The sequence below is a fragment of the Photinus pyralis genome, unplaced genomic scaffold (assembly GCF_008802855.1).
Source record: "Photinus pyralis isolate 1611_PpyrPB1 unplaced genomic scaffold, Ppyr1.3 Ppyr1.4_LG8, whole genome shotgun sequence".
Classification (NCBI taxonomy): Eukaryota; Metazoa; Arthropoda; class Insecta; order Coleoptera; family Lampyridae; genus Photinus; species Photinus pyralis.
The window spans coordinates 31,835,069-31,862,097 of NW_022170819.1; the positions used below are offsets into that span (position 1 = coordinate 31,835,069).

Genomic DNA, 27,029 nt, shown 5'->3' on the forward strand with positions numbered 1-27,029 from the left:
TGATCATAAAAGTTTGTGTTCTGCCGTACCGCTAACTCAAAAATCCGTCTCCCGCAGGCGGTCAAAGCTAATAAACTAATAAAATAAAATTAAATACACGTGCTGTGTAGAAACTTTGGCAACTAGCCGTCTCCCACTCGCCACGCGAAGGGTTTCCTGGACTAAGTTTCAGTTCAACCGCTAAACTTTGCTTTCGTTCCGAGGAAGGATAGGCACCGTGGATTTTTGTTTCCGTGTGTTAAATTCAAGCCACTCCCTAGGAAGTCACAGAGACCTAAGTGTCAGGTTTCATCACATCCACCCTGTACCAGAGGAAAGAGCAGTTCACAAGATCGGCTGTACAAATGTTGTAAAGGTTAGTCTAATTAAATTTGTAACATTCTGTAAAATTCCACTTTTTGGTAATTAAGCTATAGTAAAAAAATTTTTTGATTTGATTGTTTTTTAAAGTCCAATGAACGATTACCAAAGAGTAGGATAAATTTTTGTGTTTATTTAAATAAGTCCCAGCCCATGCTGGATTAAAGACCGATTACCTGTTGTTGCAATTTTCAAACTGTAGAGGGTGGCCACCCCTTGAGTAAATTAGTCTCACCTGTTAGGATTTTTTATTTAGTTTAGTTGTCATTGTTAAGCTAGTGTTTTTACAAGGAGAAGAGAAGAACTGCTAGATCCCTGTAAATTGTTTGTATCGCTAATCTCATTTCAATATATTATCTATTTGGTTTCAATGTGCCTGTCTTTAACGAAGAACGAGGGGAAAGAAAGGGAGGAGTAGGAGTTGAGGCAGGAGACTGGTAGGCGGCAGGTCAAGGTTTGTTACAAAGTTTCAAAAGAGTTAAAAGCCCACCGATTTGAGTTAGCCGGAGCATTTATTTTTATCGATTGAGCAGCCTAAGAAGAAGACGGTTTGCCTTGCCGGGCGGAACCGATGGTAATTTTCAAGTCCAGAAGGACCCCCGTAGCAGGGCCAAGCGGGAATATTATCCTGTATCAGCGAAATGTGTTCTTGTTAACAAGCTTGAGTCTTGACAAAGAAGAAGAAGCTAAATCACTGTTCAAGTATTCAAATCGCTAAATGTTGCTGTGGTCATGTCCCATGGGTTCTTCGGTCTGAAAACTCAAAGATACATTATGTGAACGAAAAAGAAAAAAAAATTGGATTGAATGTGTAAAGAATGAATATCAAATACATATGTCAATATTTTACCCCGACAATTTTCGAACGTAAAAATTACCAATACTGAACATGAGTTGTTTGAACCCCCCAAACGTTATGAAAACTGAACACGTACGTCCGTCCCTCAAAAGCAAATGAATTACGTTCTTTTATGGACTAATGGAACCTCACTGGTCGCCCCAGTTGCTATAAGGCGAATCCTAATCATTTTTTCCCAAACTAATCCCCTCTATTCAGTTAAGTACTGTCTCTTTTTTGTATTATTAGGCCAAGATGTTTTTTTTATTGTGCCAATAGGAATCGTTATATTCACGAAAGCCCAGAAGAAAGAGGTCGTACTGTCCCAATGAAATTTAGCTGATTTATTTTTTACGATCTAAGCGTAACCTCATTTATTTATTTATTTATTATCCCTTATTATTATTATCATGCAAATCTGTAACCGAATAACATTAATTAGAAAGACGAAATATGATATAAATGACAAACATCTCAGCCCGAAAGGTTTCCGAAACCCATTAAAGAAAAATGATCAATTCAAATTACACAACGCAGCCAAGATGAGCTTCATTTCCATCACAGTTGACAAATATATTCTTTGAATTTCCACCAAGGATATTATTTATTTGCAAAATCAATTCAACCCGCTAAATTTCGATACCTTATACTCCTAGAAGTCCCAAAATTTCACACCGAAATTTCGAAAAAATTTAAATACAAATTTACAGGTACAGTTACATAGCGTCAAATTGGCGAATACTCTGGGGGCAAATTATTTTGGGGAAGAATCTTTAATCGAATCTTCCCAGTGATACATTTCCGTGGGCGCTTTAAAATTTGTAGTACTGTTCCATTCAAAATTCGAAAGTTTTAACCCGGATTTTCGTCCATTATTCTCCGCGCTTTGTGAATTCATTGTACACTAAATAAACTTACGTACGATGGTAGATAATTACTCATTGGTGTCCAGATAGGTACAACACGATTATACGTGGGCAAATCCCCAACGGTGCACATTGCACAAAATGGCGCAACACTTCTGCAGAAACGAACCATTTTATGCACAATTTCTGAAAAATTCCCAATTTGCATCGTTTACGTCCATTTTATGACCACAATTGTATAAGGAAGGCAATGTCTCGCCTCAATAAATTGCACTTTAATTGCCCTAAAAGAGATTTATCGCGAGGTACGATCTCTGAACGGATTTTATTGCGCTCTCTAAATCTTTTATTATCCTATTTATGCAAGTTTATTCCTTCTCGTATTTTGATCGTCTGACATCCAATGCGACATTTATAGTAGCTCACATTAATAATTTATTAGGAATTTGTTTTGTTACTACATTCATATTGCTGCTTGTCATTGTTTCCGTTTGTGTCTTATTTACCATTATGATACGTTTCTTTATTATTTACTGTGCGAGTAGCAGCTATGATCTTTAATTCAAAAGCAACGTTTATGGATAGGTTTATAAAGTATCCCCTAATTGATTATTTTACTTCTTTTATTATGCGTTACAAGTCAATCTTATTTTCTTACTATTTCATTTTCCAAACACTGGGTGAATAAGCGAAATTTCCTGGATTGCTTAATCGGTCACTAATCATTTAGTGACATGACCTTTTTTATAAGAAAAGTGGTATCCATAATATAATCACCGTAAACCTCAACTTGTAGTATTTGTAAGCTGTGTCCTCATTCATTGGTTTCGTTACAACATCTTACTCACTTATTTAAATTCTGTCTGAATCTGTCTGAATAATGAATATTAAAATGTTCATTCTAGCCCACTTCGTTAAAACTTCACTTCATAGTTGCGCAAATTGGAGACTCCTCAATAGCACTCTTAAATCATATCTTTAAAGACTCAAAGCCTTTACCAGACCGTTTGAATATCTTGGAGGCTTGTAAGAAAAATCGAAATTGGTAGCGTAGAAATTATATTTGTAAACGCCGTGTTGTAAAATTCCTCCGTCAGATGTCTAGTCCTTTGAAATTAAACTCCTTATTCCGTTTCTGTTTATTATCCAGTAACCAGATAGATTTCCGTTTAATTCATCAATAATTTCTCACCACACCATTTCGATTAAGTTTTGATTCAGCAGCCCATCTTACTTGACTTGTTAACCGTAACGATAATTGTTGTAGACTTTCGTTGCCTAGTACTGTAGTGATCTCTCGGGTTCGCGCTTTAGGTCGATAGACATTACGCGAACATAATTGTCACCAGTCTTCCGTGAGAGAGATTCAAATGGCTGCTAACAAGGGTTGTTTGAATCGCTCGGAAGACTCCTTTTAAGGGACGTACGACAGCTAGATAATTCTTTTTTGTAGACCCTTGAAAACTTTTGGACGAGCAAGAAAGCTTTTAAAGGCGTTTAGGGTCCTTTAGATCCTTGACTCTTACAATCTGTTGGGGACTGTTGCACACTCTTAAAACCCTTCAAATTCGCTTAATGACCTTTAAAAACGTAAAGAGTCTTCTTTACGATTCTTTTAACGGTTTTTAGGATTAAAGTGCTATCGCAACCATTAAAAGCCCTTGGAAGACAACACTTGGTCGATCGATGGCTCTAAATTTGGATTCAATTTTTCAAATTAAAATTTGAAAAAGTTAGATCAGTTTAGGCATTCTATATCAATCTTCAAAGTGTAAAAACCACGATAAATTATATTTGGTGAAATTTAAAAAGTCCGTGAGAGTTTGGTACTGGAATTCAAGATCGTTTTTTCTGCGTGTTTTCAATTGAATCTAGTATTGTTCTACTAATGAGTTTCGAAAACCTAAGCGACGAGATGTCTGGAATGGGGCTCATATTCAGTCTTTTCAATTAGGGCTATTTAGTTACAAATGCACACTCGGCGTGATGTTTAGATAAAAATTTTCTGGCGGCAAGAGGTTATCTAAATTTATTGGTAAAGAAATTATCTGTGCCAGAGAAGGGACCTAAATTTGTGAGTGTAGTTGTTTAAATAAATTGTATTCAGTCGAGCACGAATTGATTAATCGTGAACTTCCGAAGTGGATTGCGAAATTACACCTACGCATATGATCCATAAATTTCAAAAGCGCTCCTACTCGCATTTTGTCACAAATCTGATTTTACTTACACGCTTCTTTAACAACGGGATTGAAATTTAGCAACAACTATTAAGTGGTTTCCGCTTTATCACTCAAAAGATTTAAAAATAGTTACACTTTACAGCGACTTATGAACTCGCACGAAAGCATTGTTTTCTCACCGCAAATCCTCGCTAATACACGAAATAGAATTTCTTGTACCCAAAATGGCACGCGCTTTTATAACTTCGCTAAGACTTCAATTTCATCGCACTTAAAATACCCTTTTAAATGAATGTTAAACCTGCATTTTTGTCACGTTCTCGGTCTTAAGCAGAACGCAACGAAACTGTCAGGTCCCCCCAGACCGTATAATACGTTTCCTGTTATCGATGGTCATCACAAGACATACTTTCGTTCACGGTCGCTATGAAGCGGTACATTTTTCTATGTTGAATAAAAACAAATTCGAAAAATTACTTTTTTAATTCTAAAGCGACAACTCGTTACAATTCGAAGCGTCCCTTGGAAACTCTTAAAACCTTTGGAGACAGATGGGAACTGTTAAAGATCTACAGATTTTAGAGGTTCTATAAGCACTTAGATTTTTTGACTATTTGCGAATTTTGGGAGCTCGTAGAAATCGTTGGATACTCCTAAAAGGCATTAAATTTATTTTAGATATCGTAAAGAGCTTCTTGAAGATTCTGATACTAATTGCTATTAAAGATTATTAACAATTTTTAAAGTCTCTAAGAGCTATTAAAGCTAAAAAAAACTTTAAAAGTTGTTAAAACCTCATAGGCGTTAATGAAGACATCTAAGTTTCTACACAAGGCTCCCAAGTTTCAAGTTTGTTAAAGATTCTTTAACATCAAAGGCTCTTGTAGCCTTTAAAGGTAATTAAAACCTTTAAACACCTTTAAAAACTAATAAAACCTGTTAAAAAATGATCTCTTAAAGATAACTAAGGACTATACTCAATATAATGTAGAAGTCTCTTGACGACCATTAAGCCCTCTTAAATACTTATGAAACCTATTAAAGGCTTAGATCTAGAAGGGTTTTAAACCCTAAAAAATGCTAGAACGCATTCAGAGGGCTGTAGAAGTTCTGGGAGATTCGATGAAGCAGTGATTGCAAGGCCGCCTTTAAATAGATGCCTCTATTAAACTTTTCATAAATGATAGCGTTACAGTTCCTCAACTATACAAAATTAGAAATAAAATAACAGTAATTTTATCCTTAACGTCTGCGGTGGTCGCTTTAGCCGTTTAAAAAGTAATGTTCGAATCTATATTCTGGTAAGAATAGGAAAATTTACACATGTACCGCTTTATGGTAAACAGAATCAAAATGACGTCTGGAAATAAAAGGCGATAACAACGCGTATACAGGGTGGTGACTTGCGTAACGCATCATAGGGATTTCAATGTAAAATTCATAACATGCGATTATTGGCTCCCCAAATTATTTTAGAGCAAAAATGTATTAAAGTTTTTTGTAGAAAAAATTGGAAAATAAAACCCCCATCTTTTTCAATAATCTGTGATGCCATGGAATTTTATAATACAAAAACTACGCCAATATCCGTCATATCCGTCTTCTGCAGCAGTTCGAAATGGATTTTATGATCGACTTGGTTACTGTCTTTCAGTTAATGGTGACTTTTTCGAACATTTATTGTAAATTGTTATATTAGGAAACCGTTTGTAATAATTTGGTCTTTCTTTATGTTGAATTCGCTGTTCTAAATATAATACTTTTTGATAGAATTTGATTTGTTTTATAGCAGACATTCCATGGCATTTATTTATTTATTTATTTATTATCCCTCCCTTGTTCTGGGCCCTCAACAGGCATGCGCCCAATTACAGAGTGACCCGCATAATGCTATTTAGAGGTGCCTCTGCAGAAAACGGATATGACGGATATTGGCGTAGTTTTTGTATTATAAAATTCCATGGCATCACAGATTATTGAAAAAGATGGGGGTTTTATTTTCCAATTTTTTCTACAAAAAACCTTAATACATTTTTGCTCTAAAATAATTTGGGGAGCCAATAATCGCATGTTATGAATTTTACATTGAAATCCCTATATGATGCGTTACGCAAGTCACCACCCTGTATGTTCAATAAACGGTGTGCATTTTCGGGATAAGTACCGGATTGTAAGGACTTTTTCGGCAGACGAGGTGTTTTAGCCAAAAATTTAGTGTTTACAATTCAAGATCCGCTAGGGAGACGAGGTAATTTGCAAGCAGTTACTTATTATCATAGGTGCGCTCAATATTGATGTTGGAAACAGTCGCAGTAAAGTGTTGTCGGTTTTTAATTTGAGTGAAAAATTACAAACGAAAACGTCGCTGCTTTTTTGTTCGATCGTGTTGCTACGAAACTCCTTGTGATAAATTGGTGACAAAGTGCGAATTACATGGCAGCTTAATTTTACATTAAAATTGGAAGTTAGCTTCATTTGTAACGAGACCGTTCATTTACTACTTAATACCAAAATTTACGCGAGGGAACATTTTCGGATTTGAGACGCGCTCTTCAAGTAGAAACGGAATTAAATGTACTTACTTGAAAAAGATCGTTGTGATAAACAGAGATTTTTCTTCGTTCGTAGGAAATTCGGTTAATCGCCAGAAATATTACTTAAAAATTTTGCGATTAAACCGACATTACGTATTTCAATATCGGATACGACTATTAAACGTTACCAATACTTAAAAATGATGCACCAATCGAGGCTCGTTCTCAATCAAAAATTACGCAATAATTTATATGTCCTTGGGAAACAAAAAACAGCTTCCAATGGAAGTAAAGGGCCATGTCTTTACATTTACTATACAGGGTGACAATTTGAAAACTTATCACCCCCCATATCTTAGTGAATAAACGAGATATTTAAAAAAATCAAAATCCGTTTCGGTAATTTGGAGGGGGAATCGTACAATGACATAGTTGGCGACGCACCCCCTCCAACCCCCTGCGCCCCAGCCACCCCAAATTTTAAATCTTAAATAGTGACCCCCCATGTGTGATACGTCGTTGGAAAGCTCTGAAAAAATGCTTTCCAACCATACCAAATAGCATTACATTTAGGGTAGTAATTATCGTGCAAATCAAAAAATAAACTAATATGATACATTTGAAATCTGTCGTATTTAAAACGCAACCGGCGAACATAGACGAACTAAGACAGAGAATAATTCAAGAATGTCGAAATATTGCAAAACCAACATTTGAAAAGGTTCGACAAGAGTTTGAGAATAGATTATAACTGGCGATCAAAAATGAGTTGCTGTCGAGTCGGCTTTGGAAGTTCAAGTTAAATACGATTTTCCATGTTTATTTTTTGATTTGCACGATAATTACTAACCTAAATGTAATGCTATTTGGTATGGTTGGAAAGGATTTTTTCAGAGCTTTCCAATGACGTATCACACATGGGGAGTCCCTATTTAAGATTTAAAAGTTGGGGTGGCTAGGGCGCAGGGGGTGTGAGGGGGTGCGTCGCCAACTATGTCATTGTGATTCCCCCTCCGAATTACCGAAACGGATTTTGATTTTTTTAATATCTCGTTTATTTACTAAGATATGGGAGGTGGTAAGTTTTCAAATTGTCACCCTGTATAAATATTGCTCAGGGATTTTGCCGAAAAGCAATAAACAATTTTGTTGAGACGGAAAACCTAAAATGAAATGTGAAAGGGGAAAATCAGGGATAAGCGCATATGGATTCCGTATTCCGTTCAACGCTAGACCTAGATTTTAGAGTAATTATAATCTATTGCATCGAGTGATGGAGTGATATACAAAACTTAAATTAAAAGACCAGTGCATTACCAAAGTACCCGACGTGTTTATGGCGCATCGTACTCTTACCCTCAAACTGGAAAGGCTTCTTGCATCACAATGATAGAATTATTACCGGTTTAGCTTTCAATAGGGGTTGATGCCGTTACATAGTAAAACTCGCAAAAGCTTACTTAACAAAACGTGCTTTTAGAGGAGAACATTGGAAAAAATCCAATTTTTATAAAAATACCCGCCGTTAGTAATACGTGTTAAATTTGAATGGAAGGCGGAAATGCGGGAGTAGCCGGTTTTCACAATTTCAGATGAATAATCGTAAGATTCATTGCGTAACGCGTACAAAGTGAGATTATTGTTTTGGGCAGGTGATTCAACGTACAAACTTTTGCGGTCGATTAGTTTAGTCACGCAGCGCGAGAAAAAAATTAATTGCAACGTCCGAAGATGTTTGAAATAATTCTAAAGGTTATTCGTAATTGCAAAATGTATAACGGAATGCGCATACCTTCATCGAGGTACGTGCAGTAAGCGCGATTTTCCTGACCTTTAATGAATCAAAAAAAATTTTTAGAAATAAATGTTTTGTAAACTGATTGACCGTTTTGCTTCATAATATTTAGGAAGACGATAAATTTTCAACCCCTTAGCTGTGAGTGGTATTAATAGGGCTCGTAAAAATTTGTATAGCGGAGCGTTTTAAAGTAATTAAAACATGCTATTAAGTAGTTACATGGACGGGCTTTAGGCAATAAGTACATTTTTATTACACGCTATTATTTATTGGGCTTTTAAATTGGGATTGAAGTTGATTGCACCAAACATTCACTGCTAACAAAACACGTGGACAGAGTTAGAGATTATAAGCATCATTTTCTCCTAGATTGCCGGTGAAATTTGGTTGAAGTTTTTGGGGTGGTAGAAATAGCAACACTGCACCCTGTTTGTGTGCCGACATACTCAAGGCAGATATAGGAATTTCACACGGATATTGTCCCATTGGACAATTCGCACCCTTGTTCCGGATAATGCCACGCACACAAAAAATTCGCTGTCGAACACAGATAATTCGCATGGAAATATTCGGAAGAGTATGAATGGTTTGTGGCCAATTTCGGTGTACCTTTCAAAAAAATGCTTAAGAGCGTATTTAACGACTGTGTTACAGAGTAGGTACCCAAAAAATTTGGAATAATATATCGAAGAATTTAGAGCATTGGAAGATCTTGAATAATATAGGATTTGAAGAAGTTATAGATCAAATCGAAATCGCTTTTGTTTTGACATCACTAATGGATATATTTCTTGCAGACGTCTCAATCGCCCTTTGTGAGTACCCTCTTCCGACAATCCCTTCTTGAGGTATAACGGAATATACCCGATCACGATAAGAGGTCGAGGAGGAAGGCTGTGGTTGGTAGAAATTAATTCCTTTCGTTGAAACCTTCCATTAGAAATACCATATACCATGAAGGATAAAGCTAGTTCCACTCCCCCCCTTCCCCTCCACCCGGTACTCTGATAAGAGGACAGAAAGAAGGGCAGTAGGTAGAAAACGGTTCCTTTCGTTGAGACCTTTAATCAGAATACAATGAGAGAAAATTAATTTTTAACTCCCCCCCCCCTCGGCCCCGTCGCTCACTGATCTCGAAAAAGAGTCGCACGGGAAAGTTATAGTTTATACAAGCGAAATTTATTTTGATGAGACCTTTCATTAGATTACCATGAAAAAACATGTGTTTACCCCCCCCCCCCACGTTTTACTTTCAAAAACAAATCTCAGGAAATAATTCGTGGGAGAGCCCCCCTTTTGGACAGCGAAATTTGATGGCACACCTTCAAAGTATAGGCTACCTACTGCAAAAATAACAGGACTCTATAGGACCATTCCCCTAGAAGTAGTTCGAAACGGCAGAGGTGGGTCCGGATGGAGGGACGGACGGGCAGACGCACGGGCGGACAAAACACATTCTTAAAAAATGCGCTATAAATCTAAAGTTTGAGGATACTGAAGAATTCGGGGATTCTTATGAATCTGAGAAACTGAACAATTTAAAGAACAGGAATTCGCGCACATGGAAGGAAGAGGGTAATTGAGTATAGTTTAGTAAATGAAAAAAATATTGGAAGAAATGGAAGAATTTAAGAAAGGAACAAGAATGGAATCGGATCACTAACCGATGGAAATGAGCTTAAATATGAGGATAAGAGGGCCAAGACACGAAAAGAAACACAAAAGAAGGAAGATAGACAAAAGACACCATGGAATTGTATGGAAGGGGACTAGGGAAACAAGGACATAGAATATAGATATAGATATAAATAGAAATGACGGAGAAATGGTGAAGAGGGGAAATACTAAATAGAGGAGAAAGAGGCGGGAGAACAAAAAATGTAAAGAAAACAATGTGGAGAAGCAGAAAGAATACGAAAAGCAAATCAGAAAAATAAATACTGTGGAGGATTTTTGGAAGAGGATAAACAGGTTGAAGAAAGAAAAATAGAACAAATAGCGAGGGAGGACTGGAATAAGGAGGAGTAACAGGAGGATATGGAAGACGTAGAAAAAGAGTAAATTGAAGGAGATGAGATCGCAAGAGCGGAAATCGAGCAGCAATTAATGAGGCTTGGATTTTTGCTACATATAGGATCAATGACATGATGAGGAATCTAGTAAACAAGATACGGAAAGGAAGGAGTGTACCTGAAGATTGGAGGGGGTAATAGTGCCGATTTTCAAAAGAGGTGATAAAGATTGTGTGGAAAATTATAGGGGAATCACGACGATGTGCAAAATCTACTCAATGGTACTGAATGAAAGATTAGAAGAAGAAATGGAAGAGGATATTGGAGGAAACGCAAATGGGCTTCAGGAAAGGAAAGGGAACAGTTACCTGTGTACACTGTTGGTGTCTAGTTGACGTTTTGTTTGGCTTCAGCACCTACAGTAATGTTGGGTCACCCTGTATGTGTGAATTTCATTTATTTTTAGGCGCTAAATGTTGGTCGTCAATTCATAATGAGCTGAACACAATTTCGATCATGTTATTCGAACTTGAAGTCATTGTTGATTTTATTTAGAATTGTTTATTAATAATGTGTAATTTTTGTTTTTTATCCCTTATATTCTGTCAATTTGGTTGAAGAAATTACGCGTTCAAAGATTAAAAAAAATGTTATCACCGGTCATTGCGATAAGAGCGTTATCGCTGCGTAGGCTAATTAGTCTCAAGACATGCACATGTTATCGCAGATGTTGGATATGGACAGGACCGCCGGCAGAAAATATGTAGGGAGGATCAAAAACTACTCACTGACCCCCCTTGCCGGCGGGCCTGAATATGGGACAGAAAAAAAAGTGTTTTAAATAGAAGAGACTTACGTTAATCGTGACTTGTTTGATGGTTGACGTTAATCGTTGTTTTGTTTTTTTTTATAGACGCTGAAACCTAACGGCTTATTGTTTTGATGATTGGAAGATTGGCCGTTATTGAAAAGACAGTCAGTTTGTATAATCGTAAAGTTCCTGTTATAGAAGAAAGTTAGCTGAGTGATACGGGTATAAAGAGACTTAAGTAATAAAGAGATGAAGATTGTATGGAATCTTATAGAGGAATTACGATAATGGCGACTGCGTATAGAACCTACGCAATGGTACTGAATGGAAGATTAGAAAGACAAATGGAAAAGAAGAGGAGGAAACGCAAAAATGGGCTTCAGAAAAGAGATGGGAACAATCGACGGTATATGTATTACACAGATTGGTGGAACAGGAATTGGAAAAAAGGGTGGAAATGTGTGCGATTTTCATGGACTTAAAAGCACCGTTTGACAGAGTAGAAAGGGAAAAGTATGATGGAAGATGGGAAACAAGACTAGAAGCTAAAGGACAAAATACCTGTTTGCTGCAGCGGTGATAGGGGTGCTTATGTACGGATCGGAGATATGGAGGTGGAAGGAATGGGATGAACTAGAAGAAAAACAAAGAAGATACTGTAACGTGATTTATAAATTCGGGTTCGATTTATATCAATATTTATTAAACAGAACTAAAACACTATAAAATCCGTACAATTTATATCGATTATTTATATCACTCACACTTCGCAATTTATATCAGATTTTCGCGCTCGATATTTACGTACTCGTTCGGTAGTAGACTGCCGCGATGTTCGGTCCGCAACCATTTATACACGCAAGCAATGTAAGTCGCGAACATTCTCGAATACGCGTAGAAAATTCCAGAGCGCCAAAGGCGACGTCATGTCTGGAGCATTTCCGTTACAATACTATAAATGGGTATTACGGCTGAAAGTAAGAACACTGATTATTGAATTAATTTTATTGGAGGAGGAAGAAAAAATGGAGAAGATAAGGCTAATGTCGGGACGCAGGGCGGTAAGGTTCGAGGAGAGGAGTGAAAGAAAAAGCGAATTGGTAAGTTAAAAGAATGTGTGACAACGGAAATGAACGCAAAATGAATATTATTATGAAAGAAATGGATTCGGACGGGCTGAGGTCGAAAGGATGAGAAGAATGGGAAAAAGGGTGGGAAAAAGGAAAAAGGGGACCTGGATGAACAACAGAGGAGAGGAGATAGAGAGCGCACGCGGAAGTAGTAGTTACAACGATCTAATAAGGAGATGGTTACCAAAATACTCATTGGAGGGAAAGAAAAATATTAAAATAATGGCGAGATTCAGATGTGAAGATGAGGAGAGACGGAAGGAGAAAGCTGACAAGAAGAAAGAAAGAAAAATATAGAATCTGTGACGACAAAGAAGGGAACATAGAACACAAACTATGGAATTGCAACTATTAATTTGCCAGTTTGGCGTCAAATAAAGTTGATTGGTTGAAGAATAGAATGAATTCGAAGAATCTAAAGAAACTGAAAAAACAATTGAAGAAAAGAATCTGCAATAGATGAACAAAACGAAAAAACGCGAATGATCTGTACAAAAAAATCGAATAATTTCTAACTGAAGAATGGGAGAGATCCGTGGTAATAAGGATTTTGAAGAATACAACTATCGGAACTTTGATGAGTTTGGTGAACTGGAAGAACCAAAAAAATCAAAGTCGAAAAAAACGGAAGAATACAAATATGCAGGTCCGAATCAATGTAATTCGAAGGAAGAAGAATCGAAAGAATTAAAACTTATAAATCCTAACAGAATATAAAAGACAGATAGATCGACAATTCAAAGAATCTGAATGAAACGAAAAGAAAATTGTAGCATCTGAAAAAAATGGAAAAATGAGAAAAAGAAACTCTTACCTCTACCAAAGAGTATATAACGTTATAGGTAGGTATAATCTTTGCCTCTAAGTAGCTAGTAGGCGCACTATTTCCCACCTCCAACATACAATCACTACATACAAAGCACTGGAAAGAGATAAGTGGGCACGAATTATGTAACGTTTTGATCCCTTAGAATTGAAAATGATAAAGTAGGCACAAATTATGCGCCTTTTGGAGCTCCACACGTTTAAAACCATAAAACTTCTAGAAGATTTAGAATAGATATGGGACGGAGTGTAAAGGAAAAGAAGAGAAGAATCAAGTAAACGCAAATTATGCGCTGTATCCTGTAGCCGCTATTTGCGATAAAAATGGACAAACAAGAAAATGAAAATTATGCGTCCTTTTTACATTACTGGAATAAAATGACGCTAAAGACGTAAATTTTTTTGAATAAATATGAATGAAACGACTGAATGAAACGACTACTCTAGAAAAGGATAAAGTAGATGCAAATTATGCGCACTTTTTTAGCCACCCGGATATAATAAATAAAGAAAAATAAGAATAAAAAAAAATTCAAATAAAACAAACCAACTCTGTGCTTATTCTTAAATAACCACCGGATTTGCACTTAAAAATTGAAATATTTCTCATATACAGGGTCTCCCGTCATAATTTTTTGCGTTGAGACCGAAGTAACGTCTACATGACGTTGTTTACACAACAATACTTAAGGACTTGAACTGAACACCTTGAGACTGGTTCAAGGAAACTTTTGAAAATATTAAAGGGAACATGAACGAAATTGTAGGTAACTTAAAAAGGAAGTTCCTACTTGGGGAGCATTTGGGAGGAGAGGTGAAAAAATGCTCGATATACGTCGAATTTGTTTTAAATGGCATCCCATATTTCATCCTCCTTTCAAATCATTGATCTCATCCCCTTAGGCAGATACTATGCTTTGGTCAGGTAAATTGATAAAAAAGTGCGGTTATATTACACTTAGTAGTTAGTACCCTTGTTCTATCGTATATGCAGTGTGTGTATTCCACTTATAACACTCCCAGCTACCCCTACATCAAATTATAAAATGCACTCCAAAATAAACTTAACGTTTTGATTGTTTAAAATATAAGGTAAACATAATTACGTGATTTTATGTGGACAATTAATTATTAATGAATTTATACCGGTCCTTAAATAGAATAATTTATAACACATTTATTACTCACTTAAACTCAAATGTGTAACATGTGCATTTATAACCCGAGCGCGAATTTCACAAATTGTCACTTCAGTATCGATGTTGAAACTTAAATTAAACACAATTCAATTTGCTTATACTCGTATATCAAACAGATATCTTCGAGAGAATTCTCGAATCAGGAATCATCATATTTGATATTTCCTGAAAAGAATGGGCCTAACAAAGGTAAGGATATAAGTTGATTTAAAATCTAAGCGAGAGCGAATGCGACCCAGTTCACAAGTTAATAATCTCTTTTGAAGAAGTTGCTAACGTGCGAATGTGCTGCAATGAAGGGTGTTTACGCATTTGTTAAACTAATTAGTATATCGCAGTAATCCTCACCATTAGGGCAATTGAAGGATAAAACGAAGTGCGAGGTGAGTTTAATACACTTACTGGCGTCAAATCAATCGCATTTGCCTCTTACTCTGAAACACGTTTTAGTACTAGGTATTTTAGCAAAAGAAAAGGGCGTTGCGCCTACATTTACATATAATTACAAAACAGTGTATTTTACTGGAAAGTTCCGCTTAATCAAGAAGCGTGTTTTTATACCCCGAAGAGCTTTAGTGAAAAGTGGAGCAACTGACCCTTAACTTCGAAATTAAATTCCTCAAACACAATCCTAGGCATTTCAAGTTCTCTGTCGCGTCGTGACGCCGACGCCATATATTACAAATGACGAAATAACTACTGCTTTGAGCTATGAGCTATGAAATTAGTGCCCCACAAATAATTTTTAATTAGATGCAAAAGTTAAGAATGCGGATATTTATAATGTTTTTTTCGCACATTTGCCCTATAATTTATTAACCAACGACGCAATGCAATAAATGGTAAATTCAGGTTTCTGTATTTGGTATCCGTTATGCAGTTTCTCGCGCACAGAACGTTTTCCAATAAACTATTTTGAGGTTGCTAGGAATCAAGTCACATCATTCGTATTGTTTGGCAATTCAATTAAAAGGTGTCTCCTAATCAGCAGTGAAACTTTGAAGTTCAGAAAATTATAAATACTTTTTTGACATTGAATGCAACTAAAAATGCGAAAAACGTCACTACTGATTGTGATGTTATAATATTTATAGGTACAGGTTCCTTGGGAGAAAGACCCAGGAATGTCCCAAACTGCTCCTTTCATGAATATCTAGGTCTTTTTCACAGACCACCTTAAGAGAGTCGAATAACGCTAGAGGGTATTGTAGCGGATTTTGTGGAACGATATCAGGGCACCATCAAGTCGATAAGGGATTAGCCGCCGGCGATAAGGAATAATTTGTCAGTATTTGGCCGTTAGTTTCGTTGAAATCGCTTCATTAATACTTTAACAATTATTAATTAAAATCGGGTCTACCTTTTTCGATAACCTTGTATAATAACGAAATGGTTGTATTGGTGGATTCATCATTATTTGGTTTATTTATTTTTTGAATAACGAAACGGTTATTTGCGCTTTTATAATGATAATGAGCACAGATTACAGTTACTTCAAATATGACAGTTGCTTTTACCTAGTTCAATATCGTTCGAAAGGCTTAAGATACTAGAAAACAATTGAAAGTATACCTTCTTTCAGAGGGCGAGGGAGAACAGTGTTTGAAATTCGAACTTCTAGTATTTGAAACCATGAAAATGTGATCGGCGTGTACTGCATATTGAGCAAAACAATTCTGACTCTCTTCGGCCAGAGAACGAGAATGTAAGGATGGGTAAAGTTAAGGACGGGAACGGAAGGAATCTGGACGGACCAAACGGACCCAGGCTGATGCCACCCAAAGAAACACATTCGGACAATATATACAGGTTCGCCGATGTCCATGAACTTAGCAGAGCACGGTCAGCAGAACACAACCAAACATATTGCATAATTAGGTGCTAATTAGGTGCTAATTATGTGCCCTATCCCCGAATTAAATGCTCCTTTTTTTTTAAATTATTACATGTTTTGCCAGGTTCATATGAACTCTGCAGAACACTACCTCAAAAAACCAAGAAAATGAAAAGTGAGCTAACTAATAATTAGGTTCTATCTTAATTATGAACTATTACATAGCATCCTACGTCCCGTGACCGTGCTACGCTTGTACTTTTCATAATTCAACGCACAATATAGCAATTTGTTTTCGAAGTACGCTTTTGTAAAATTTGTACGAACAAATTTTGTAACTTTTTGGGTTTAAAGCAATAAATTAGCACTTTTTAATACGCCAAATCACGAACACTTAAAGACGTATTTGTTTTTGTAAACACAGTGCCTGTCTGCTTAAATCATGTAAATAGAAGTAAAAATTATAAAAAGGAAGGGCACAGAATTTGAAAACAGGTCACTTAATTAGCACCTAATCAGCACCTAATTATTAGTTAGTTCACTTTTCATTTTCATGGGTTTTAAAGGTAGTGTTCTGCTGAGTTCATATGAAACTGGCAAAACATGTAAAAATGAAAAAAAAGGAGCATTTAATTCGGGGATAGGGCACTTAATTAGCACCTAATTATAGTTAGTTCACTTTTCATTTTCTTGGTTTTTTGAGGTAGTGCTCTGATGAGTTCCTGGCAGAACATGTAATAATTTAAAAAAATGGAGCTTTTAATTCGAGAATAGGGTACTTAATTAGCACCTAATTATAATTAGTTCACTTTTCATTTTCTTGGGTTTTTCAGGTAGTGTTCTGCTGCGCTCATATGAACCTGGCAGAACATGTAATAATTTAAAAAAAAAGGTGCATTTAATTCGGGGATGCGGCACTTAATTAGCACCTAATTATAGTTAGTTCACTCTTCATTTTCTTGTTTTTTTGAGGTGGTGTTCTGCTGCGCTCATATGAACCTCGTAGAACATGTAATAATTTTTAAAGAAAAGAGCATTTAATTCGGGGATAGGGCACATAATTAGCACCTAATTATAGTTTACTTTTCATTTTCTTGGTTTTTAAAGGTAGTGTTCTGCTGAGTTCATATGAACGTGGCAAAACATGTAATAATTTCAAAAAAAGGAGCATTTAATTCGGGAATAGGGCACTTAATTAGCACCTAATGAGCACCTAATTATGCAATATGTTTGATTGTGTTCTGCTGACCTTGCTCTGCTAGGGTCATGGACATGGGTCGCTGATAAGTCTGGAAACGGTCGATTATCGACGAAAATATACAAGATATCGAAATATGTTTTATACAAAAGTGTTGGGGTTCTTCAATGTCTACTAGGAAGTGATAATTTAATTTAATTTTTTTGTTGTTTATAAAGGCGCGGCACACCAAAATTGCATTTTTTGAAATAGAAAACCCTATATATTATTCAATATTTCAATTCTTCTCTCAATTTTAAACAAAATTTGTAATAAGCATAATGTACCTAAATTCAATCGTTTCTGGGTTGTCGAGTTTTGAAAATATTTTAAAATTCATTAATAATTGAATAAAAAAACAATAATTAATAATTCTAAAAAATAATAACAAACTTCACAAATGGTTTTTTTCAGAAACACAGAATGTTTTCAAATAAAAATCGTGATGTCATTAATTAATTTTTAAAGTAATATCTTTTATTTTCAAACCTCGATATAGCTCGGAAACGATTGCATTTGGGTACATTATGCTTCTTACAAATTATGCTCAAAATTGAGAGAAGAATTGAAATATGGAATAAAATATACAAGGTATTCCATTCAAACAAATGCATTATTTGTGTGCCACGCCTTTATGACCAACCCTGTATAATCCAAATTACTACTGCCTGGTAGACATTAAAGAACCTCAGATCTTTTGTATAAAACTTTTATTGATACCTTGTATATTTTCTCCGATAATCGACCGTTTCAACGACCGTGTACACGTTTCGGATGTCCGGGAGCAGAGCAGACCACTGGAGCACTTCTTCCCCTGACAACGGCTCGCGGTTCACGTCGATAGCTTGAAACGCGGAAATTAAGAAGGGAGGTTGCACGACGGAATCAGAAACTGAAGATGAGTTGCTCTTTCGTGTTCCGAGACACAGTTTTAAGAAGGGGGTAGTGTAGCGAATTTTTTAGAATGATAGCATCAGGAATAAAAATTAATGTTTACCGTGAAATATGATAAAGGTTTATTCAGTACAATAGCTGTCAAGGCTCTAGTACAGGAACCAAACTGGCCTCTGAGTTTGAATAATTAATATAATAAAAATATCAGCAATATAAATCGAAGGTGGTGAATGCGAGGGCACAGAATCGTGGCCAATGTTCCTTTAATCTAACTCTTGTCTAGATGCATTTTATTATTATATGATTCAGAGAGCATAATGAATTCATTACCCCCGGGTTCTTACGAATTTAAAAGAGCTAATTAATTTAAATTTCAAATTTGAAATTAATTGTTTATAGTAATTACATGGATTGGTCTTGACATCGTAGGTCGTACTTACTGTCGAAACACCTTACTAACCAAAAAATACAGGTGTTTGGGTCCTCCGATGTTACAAGTGGTCAAACGATTACGCCAATTATTCATATCGGGTCATTGTAAAATGCATATAAATCGCTGCAAGGTCCACTGAACTGGAACTATTAATATAACGTAAAGCGCCAATTTTTACCCTAGTATTTAAATATGGAGAGCCGATCTAAATATAGACTTTCATTGTATATGGCAGGTCTTTTTTGTGTGTGTGTTGTTATTAATGTAGGCCGTCGCGGCGATTATGAGACGATCACTTTTGGATGGTCTTTGTGCAATTAATGTCTGTGTTTCGTACGAAATTGTCACATGTGTATCTTTGTTTAAAGGCGCACAGCCGGAGGACATTCAAAACGCCGCCGGCGGCGGGAGGTTTGTAAATGTTGGATAAATAAACTCAAAGCATTCGTTCACAGACCGCCACTCTCGTTAGTCGCAGTTTAAGCTGCGCGTAAAGACGCGCTTTATTCACTTGCCGTTTTTTTCATTTGTTTATAAACAATAGATCGCCGCCGCCGCCGCTTTTGTTAATGTAGCTTTAACTCACCCCTCGTTTTATCTATAGGTAATGTAAATAAGGGCTCGGTTGTGATAAAAATTCAGTGTTTTCTTATGATTACTTAAATGTGATGTGATAACAATTTTGGTTCGCTTCTAATATTTTAGTGGGATTTTTATGTGGCATCATTTCCGATTAGCCATACGGAAATGTCTTAATTTTCTGCTTAAGGAAACGGTTTGGTAATTTTTTATTTTACCTACTTCCTCAACTCTTAATTTCGAGTAATCAATATAGTGACACTACGTCCGTCGTGTTCGCGCGGTACATTGAACTTAGAAAAAAATGTGTGACTGTAATTTATTTAATAATTTAATTAAAATGATATTTAATCGATTATTTAAACAATTCGGTAGTTCGTTTAGTGTTTTGTTAATTTTATTTATTTGTGCCTTACAAGGATTTGCCTTGCCGGATCGACCTAAAAGGGAGCTAATAGAAGATGATGTGGTGAGTTGCGCTTTTTATTAACTTCTTGAACTTTAATTAAATTATGACAAATTGCGTTGACAATAAGCGGACAAAGGCTATTATCCTTGTTTTTTGCGGGATGAATCAAAATTGTTTCCCAATTCACAAAGAGCACGTTGACGTGCTACTGTCACCGTCGTCGCACCACATGTCGAGGCGCCATCGTTAGCTTCGAGGTTGAAATCGATATGTTAAACCCTTGTGATGATGAACACTGATCGGGGTGGTTTATACCTAATGTATGATTGCTACCACCCACAAGTCGAAATCGTTTCTTTCAGCCCTCTTGCTACCGCTTATCCTTTTTTAATGCATTTTGAAGGTCCCGTCATAATCTGCAACGTCCTTGTCTCTAAATTTCAACAAAGGAATTTTAAAACATTGTAACAAAGATAGTCCATAAAAACGATCTTGACCTCTGAAAAAAATAATCCTCCATATAATTACCATCAAATAAATGACAATATTATTGAGAATTACAGCATCAAATAGTTAATTGAAAAATTCCCCCGAATGTAGGTAGATATTAAAAGGGTTTCTACGTCAGCTGTTTCAGAGGGGTGAAGTAGGTATCCAACAAAAAACCTTGTGCATTGTACATTTGTAAATGCCGTTCAGTTTTTCAGCTCCAGATTAAGCCCCCCCCCCCATATCAAAATTTTTGGAACCCATAATATAGGTGTTACTTGAATGGGGGGATCCTAAAACAAAGGTACCGCCTGTGCAACAATGTATAAACCGAGGTATAAACATTGCACGCATGGCACAAGCATTGCAGATATATTGCAAGTAATGGCAGAGAATTGCTCATACTTAGTAACATCACATCACATGTTCAATCTGAGGTTTAGTCATCGTCGTACTTGCATGTTTTAATCAAAATCGCAGTAGATATCCAGTGTACCTACATAGCAGTGGCGTAACTAGAATGCCTCAAAGGTACGCAATGAGGACGGGCCGGCACAAAAATATACAACAAATTTAATTCGTTTATACAAAATTCTGAAAAAAATTGAAAATTTCCTTCCGCAACTAACGGAAGAGATAAAACGTAAAAAACGCGTAATGCAAATGAGGGCTAATGTTTTATTTACGAAGAGCCATGCACCTGATTTTTTTTACAGTTTACAATAGTCCGAAGAAAATTCTGAATCATTGTTCACGGAGGGTAAATACAGGCGAAATCTGGAGCAATATACAAAAATTAACAATCAAACTCATGAATTTGAATAATTTAAATCTGACTTTAATCCAATACAAAATTTGATATGCTCAAAAGTAGCCAACTCAAATAGAATAAAAAAAACTCCTTTCCCATTTGTGAAAACTAACATTCCGATGTCTGTTACATAAAGTAAATGAAATACTTTGTTAAATAGCGGGACCTTCTCCAATCCAGAAGGTATCTGGAGGTCCTGGATACGGTAACCTTAGAGTGAAGTTGTATTTCGAGATGAATACCGCTTATGCCCGTTTGCACCGACAAATTTAAGCGGAGCTTAGCTTAAGCGTCCCTTAAAATCCATGGCAACGATTATTGAGACAATGGTTGCCATGGATTTTAAGGGACGCTTAAGCTAAGCTCCGCTTAAATTTGTCGGTGCAAACGGGCATTAGTCATTTTAACACTGCACCTCTGCTCGGACGAGACAGTTACAGACATTAAAAATGGCAGATTCATACACAAAGAATTGAAGTCGCTAATCAAACTAAACGAATTTAAACATCGAAGCAACTGGCCAATCTTAAACAAATCAAAATAAGAATAACATTTAAAGTGAAACAATTAAATAACAAGCAAATTCAAGGGTTACCTACCCCTAGGTACAAATATCTGAAGTCCATACAAGTCACAATACAACGAAGAGTTACAAATGAAGGGGTCAATGCAAGAAGTGCCTAAGTCACTTTTTTTTACTGAATTAAGTTTATGCCGTTATCTAGTGGCGTTTTTCATAAGCTTTCAGATGGTAGTTTCAGATTTGCAGAAATATGTACCCTCGTATGTACCTAAGTGCCTCATTTTGCATTTGCTCTGATAGGAGTTTGCCTCAACCCACAACCCAAACGTGATCCCTCCGCCCTATCAATTTGCTTCGATTATCAAAAAAATTTGCCTGTTTCTGTTCCAACTTTACAAAAGCCTGTGCGAAAGAATACCTACAAATCAAGAAGTTGAAATTTGACAACATAATGCATCTTGTCGGCATCTTGTCAAGCACATTGTATTATTGAACTGAATTCTTTGCTCGAACCTTGTCTGAAAATGAGAGTATAATCCAACAAAATAGTGTTGCGAGTGATAAAATTCATCAGTTGCAAAAGGTTGACGCAGTTTATGAATAGCCTTCGTGCCTACCATGTTCTAATTTATACTGCAAGCATTCTTTGTATTTTCTACTATGTTTATGCTTTATTTAGTCTTCAGCTTGGTTCAAATGTTTCGTGTTCTTATGGCGTTGCATAAAAAATATGATGAAAGTTTAAGAAACAACAAGCAAACGTTACGCCACAGGTTTCACAGCCATCTTCTGATTTTTTGAGGAACAATCGCATGTATGGTGCATGCCATTCATCATGCCTAAATTTTTTTTTTTCGCAAACCATCACAGATAGCGATATTCATCAAGAGACAAAAAATGCTTGCTAGTAAACTGTCTATCAGTGTCTAAAAATTCAGAACCGTCAAAATAGTAGTTAAAAAGTTTTAGACCTCTTCAGATGTGGATGGTCAGTATTTTACCACCTACATAGCAACTACAATCAAAACGATGATATCACAAAGACCCTTTTTACATTAGATATTCACATCCCGAATTTCATTTTAATCGGCAAAACCATTTTCCGATAAAATAAAAATAACGATTTTTTTTTAATCTTTGGCGGTAGATAGCGCCTTACCGAAGCACTTTGGGATAGAGGTAAGTTGGGTTAAATCGTCCTATTTTGATACCAAGAACCCCTGGTAGCGCGTTGTACAGACCTTTTAGGGACACCCTGCATACAGATTAACATCGTTTAAAAATTGCCGATATAAGGAAAGGGCCCCCAAATATTTTTGAAGACACGCCTCTAAAATGCAGATACGGCACTGCTACATAGCAGTACATACAGAAGGTGCGTTTCCAACGAAGTTGGGTGCGCTATTGCAGCCACCTTCTCTGTCCGTCGGTCTGTCAGTCTGTCCGCCTGCCCGAGGCCTTAACTACCCCTACAGTTTTCAAGATCGTTCTTTTTGCATTCGGTAGCGTATGGCTCTGGCACCTGAACTAGGCAACGTCAACTTTCTTATTTATTAATATATTTTGTTGAAATTTTAACCACAGATCGAGTCACAGATACTTCTAGTAAAGGCAAACATATCGCATATAGTAAAAGTCAGATGTACACATGCGCAGACTGCGCAATGGCAACTTTCTTGTTTATGGAGATATTTCTTTGAAATTGAAACCAAAGATGCTTTGAGTAAAAGTAAACGTATCGCATATTGTAAACATCAGATTAATGTGGCGCAATATTAAATGTTTTATTTATCGAAATATCTTTTTGAAATTTTAATCACAGATGTTTCTGTTAAACGCAAACGTATCTGATATTGCAAACATTAGATGTGTGAATGAGCAATCAGTGTCCACTTCCTTATTTATGAAAATATTTCTTTGAAATTTTAACTATAGTTGCTTCTGGTAAAGAACATCTAAAAAAAAACGTGTGTTCCAGACAACATTTTCACCCTGTATATCTCGCTGTATATGTACTGTTCAGTAAGTTCTATATTAAGTTAGCCACAACTCACCAGGTTAGCCATTATGAAACCATTTCATAATTAGGGGTTAATTGGATGCAAGGGGTTAATCACTCCTAAAACAAAGGTACGGCCTGTGCAGTATTGCACATAATTACCCACATTGTACTAATATTGCACACATTGAGACAGGGCGACGCGGGAATGCGGGCACGGGAGCGGGAGTGGTACAGATGCGTGATATGTCTGTACAGCGGGATTAAAGTATGCATACTGATGCTGCGTATACCGCTGTAGAAATATATCCCGTACCCCTACCTCTCCCGCTTTCGTGTCCGCATTCCCGCCTCGGTTTGACTGAACCTTTACCTCGGTATTACAGAACTTATCATGTGCAGCTGCAGAACTATTATTGCTCTCGAGCAAAGATCATACTCTTGAGTCTCGACGACCATTCAAATCAAGATGGCTGTAAAAAGCGTTCGTACCTGTTCGTGCTCATGAGACGATGCAGACAGCTTTCCCCTTCTTCTTAAATGTAGCGCGGTTGCCAGCTCTTAAAAATGTGTGCATCGTTTTAAGTTGTACACTTATACAGGATGGAACCTCTCAATAGTATAGACTCATCTGCATACTATTGCCTATTCATTTTGCTAATGTGTTTTGAAAGTTCAGGTAAGTACTATAAGAATCAGCGGGAAGTCAATCTCGACATTAAACTCAACTACCAATGGGCGACTTCTCTACGTGGTAGCATACCAGTCAGTGCTAATTTATACCGTATAGGAAAAAGATATAAGTAGAATGAAATCTGTAAAAAGGAATGCCCTGCAAAACCCATGACGTAGTTTTCTAGATTTTCTTAAGCCTTTTCTAGAACACAATATTTTCTTGGAATTTGACACATTACCTGCATACAAATTTGCGGGATTCTTTTGAAATTGTCTTACAAGTGCAGAATATGTTGACAAAAATGTCCTTTGGATGATTTGGGAAGCTTTCCTATGATCTACCAAATTATTTTTGTAGAGAGAATGGTCTACCGAATACTACCTACGTTTTCAATGACAAAACGTCTTTACTACCGGGGAAGGAATGGGTGTTCTGAGTAAGGCACATGAAACTGTAAATGTTCTGGTACGATTCAGGCATTGTGCACGATTCCACCGTTCGGTTGAAACCAACAGTTTCCAACTTTTGTTTTTTTGTGTGTGCCGTAGGTATATCATTGTATTCGTAATAAAAAATGTGATTCAATATAATATGTACTTTTTGCGGGTCATATAAAAAAATAAAGTTGATTATGATTTTTTCAAAACGAAACGTTGTATTGAAATCGAGATTGAAATTCTCCCAACGGTGTCATGTAGAGCTCAAAACGTGGCAATGAGAAAGTGTTTTTTATTTTTTTATACCTATCTGTACAAATAACATGTGAAAAAAAAACGAAATCGCCAAATTTCGGTTTTTCCGGAAAATCTTGGGAAGTAATCGGAATTTTTTGGTTTTATTTAAAACATGATAATAACCCTTTAATTATGCATCTTTTCTCTTATTTGACCATCGTCACATCTTCTATGGTTTCGGAGATCCCGGTCGACATCCTTATCTTGGACACAGTGTAATGTGTATATCAAAATAAACAAAAAAGTACAGGGTGTTCCAGTTAAAACTCGGACATCAGTCAATTTTCAGTTAAACGAGAAGTGACAAAAAACAATTGAATTTGCAGACTTTTCAAATTCTTTTCCTTATTTATATATTATTATATATTTTCAAACGTACAAACATAATTTTAGAATCACCCTGTGTACTTAAAATATTTTCGGAAAATCCCCCCTCCCCTCACCTCCTCACGCTGTCATCCTTTGCAGATTAATCATCTTCCATCACCCCCCTTTTCATAGGAGAGGTGTCCCATTTAAAAATCGAAAATTAAGTCAATTTCTAGCTCAACCAGAAGCAGTAATTAAAGGTGCAGAAGATTCAAATTCTTACCAAATTTCATTTTTTTACCAGAAAAAGCAAAAAAAAATAATTTGAGAATCATCCGGTATACTTCAATCTTTTTCATAATCTCGAGTCAAATAGTGGCACTTTACGAGTTTTGTATTAAATTTTAATGCAATTTTAATTTTCATGTAGACGATTACCAGGAGAATATTCCGAGGCATCCTTAGCTTTATACCGATATCATTTAGTGCTAATTATTACGTCGGAACAATATCAGTTCATACATGTGCGTACAACGATCAAATCCCTCTCATAAATTACATTCGGTTCAAAAAATCACTTCTTAATGGAATGATTCTAAAAAATTACGCTGCCCAATGATGACAGAATTGTTGCCGAAACGAGTCAAAACCGAATTTGTTAATGCAGGTTGTTCGTTTAATCAAAACTCTGATTCAGTTGAAACGGATTTTACTAACGTAGATCAAACTTCCGAGTGCGATCTTACGTGGTGTCGGTTTCTGCGAATTGTATGGATTATTACCACCGCAATGGTCGTTTGCTTATCACAGCGGTTTGACAACCCATATTAACCTGTTATACTGACATAAACAAAATAAGATAATTTCCTCTTGCAAACAAACTATAGATTTCGATTCCAAGTGATGGTATTATAGCAATAGATTTCCGGTAGTAAATTATTGGACTCTCTTTGGAAACTTGCCCATGGTAATGACCTCGGTAATGACAATGGTGTATGATATACACTTTTTAAAAACAACCCCCACTCTTCTAAAAATAAAAAATGGCCAACAAACAATTGCAGCTATAGAACTTCGAGTCCGAATGACGAAGAAGAATTTCCCAATGGTGACCAAGAAGGTGATGATCAAAACAGAAGTATAGCTTCAATGTCGTTCCGTCACATTTTTCATCAGTATCAATGAGTAAAACACATGGTTTGTCTGATAAGTTCCCTTGGCCGTTGAACTCTAATTGAATTAAATTGATTTACTATTGTGAACCCATTAAAGTATCTAAAGTAATTAATAAGTATGATTGACATGCATTGTTATTGTTGATGATAATTCACGATACGATCAAGGCAACTTTGCAATTTCGTAATGCTTATCACAAAAAATCATTGGTCTCGCTCACTCGAAGGTGGTTTGAGTGCATAAGTAAAATCGCACAGAAACAAGATGTCCAGATTATTTTTTTTTGTTTCTTATTATAAAAAGTCATTTTTTTCAGAAAATTTTAAAATTCAATGTGTCTCAGTGGAAAAATAAAATGTAGTTGGCAGTT

At 36.2% G+C, this 27,029-nt stretch overlaps 1 protein-coding gene across 1 annotated transcript in view; it reads left to right on the top strand.

Annotated features, from left to right (window-relative positions):
• Positions 1-19,412: 19,412 nt before the first annotated feature.
• The window catches only part of LOC116178698 (matrix metalloproteinase-2-like), a 216,235-nt gene continuing 208,618 nt past the window's right edge, over positions 19,413-27,029 (top strand). The window contains exon 1 of the mRNA XM_031498276.1: positions 19,413-20,002. Within this exon, the coding sequence (XP_031354136.1) occupies positions 19,838-20,002 (165 nt within the window). The 5' untranslated portion in view covers positions 19,413-19,837. The remainder of the gene's footprint in view (positions 20,003-27,029) is intronic.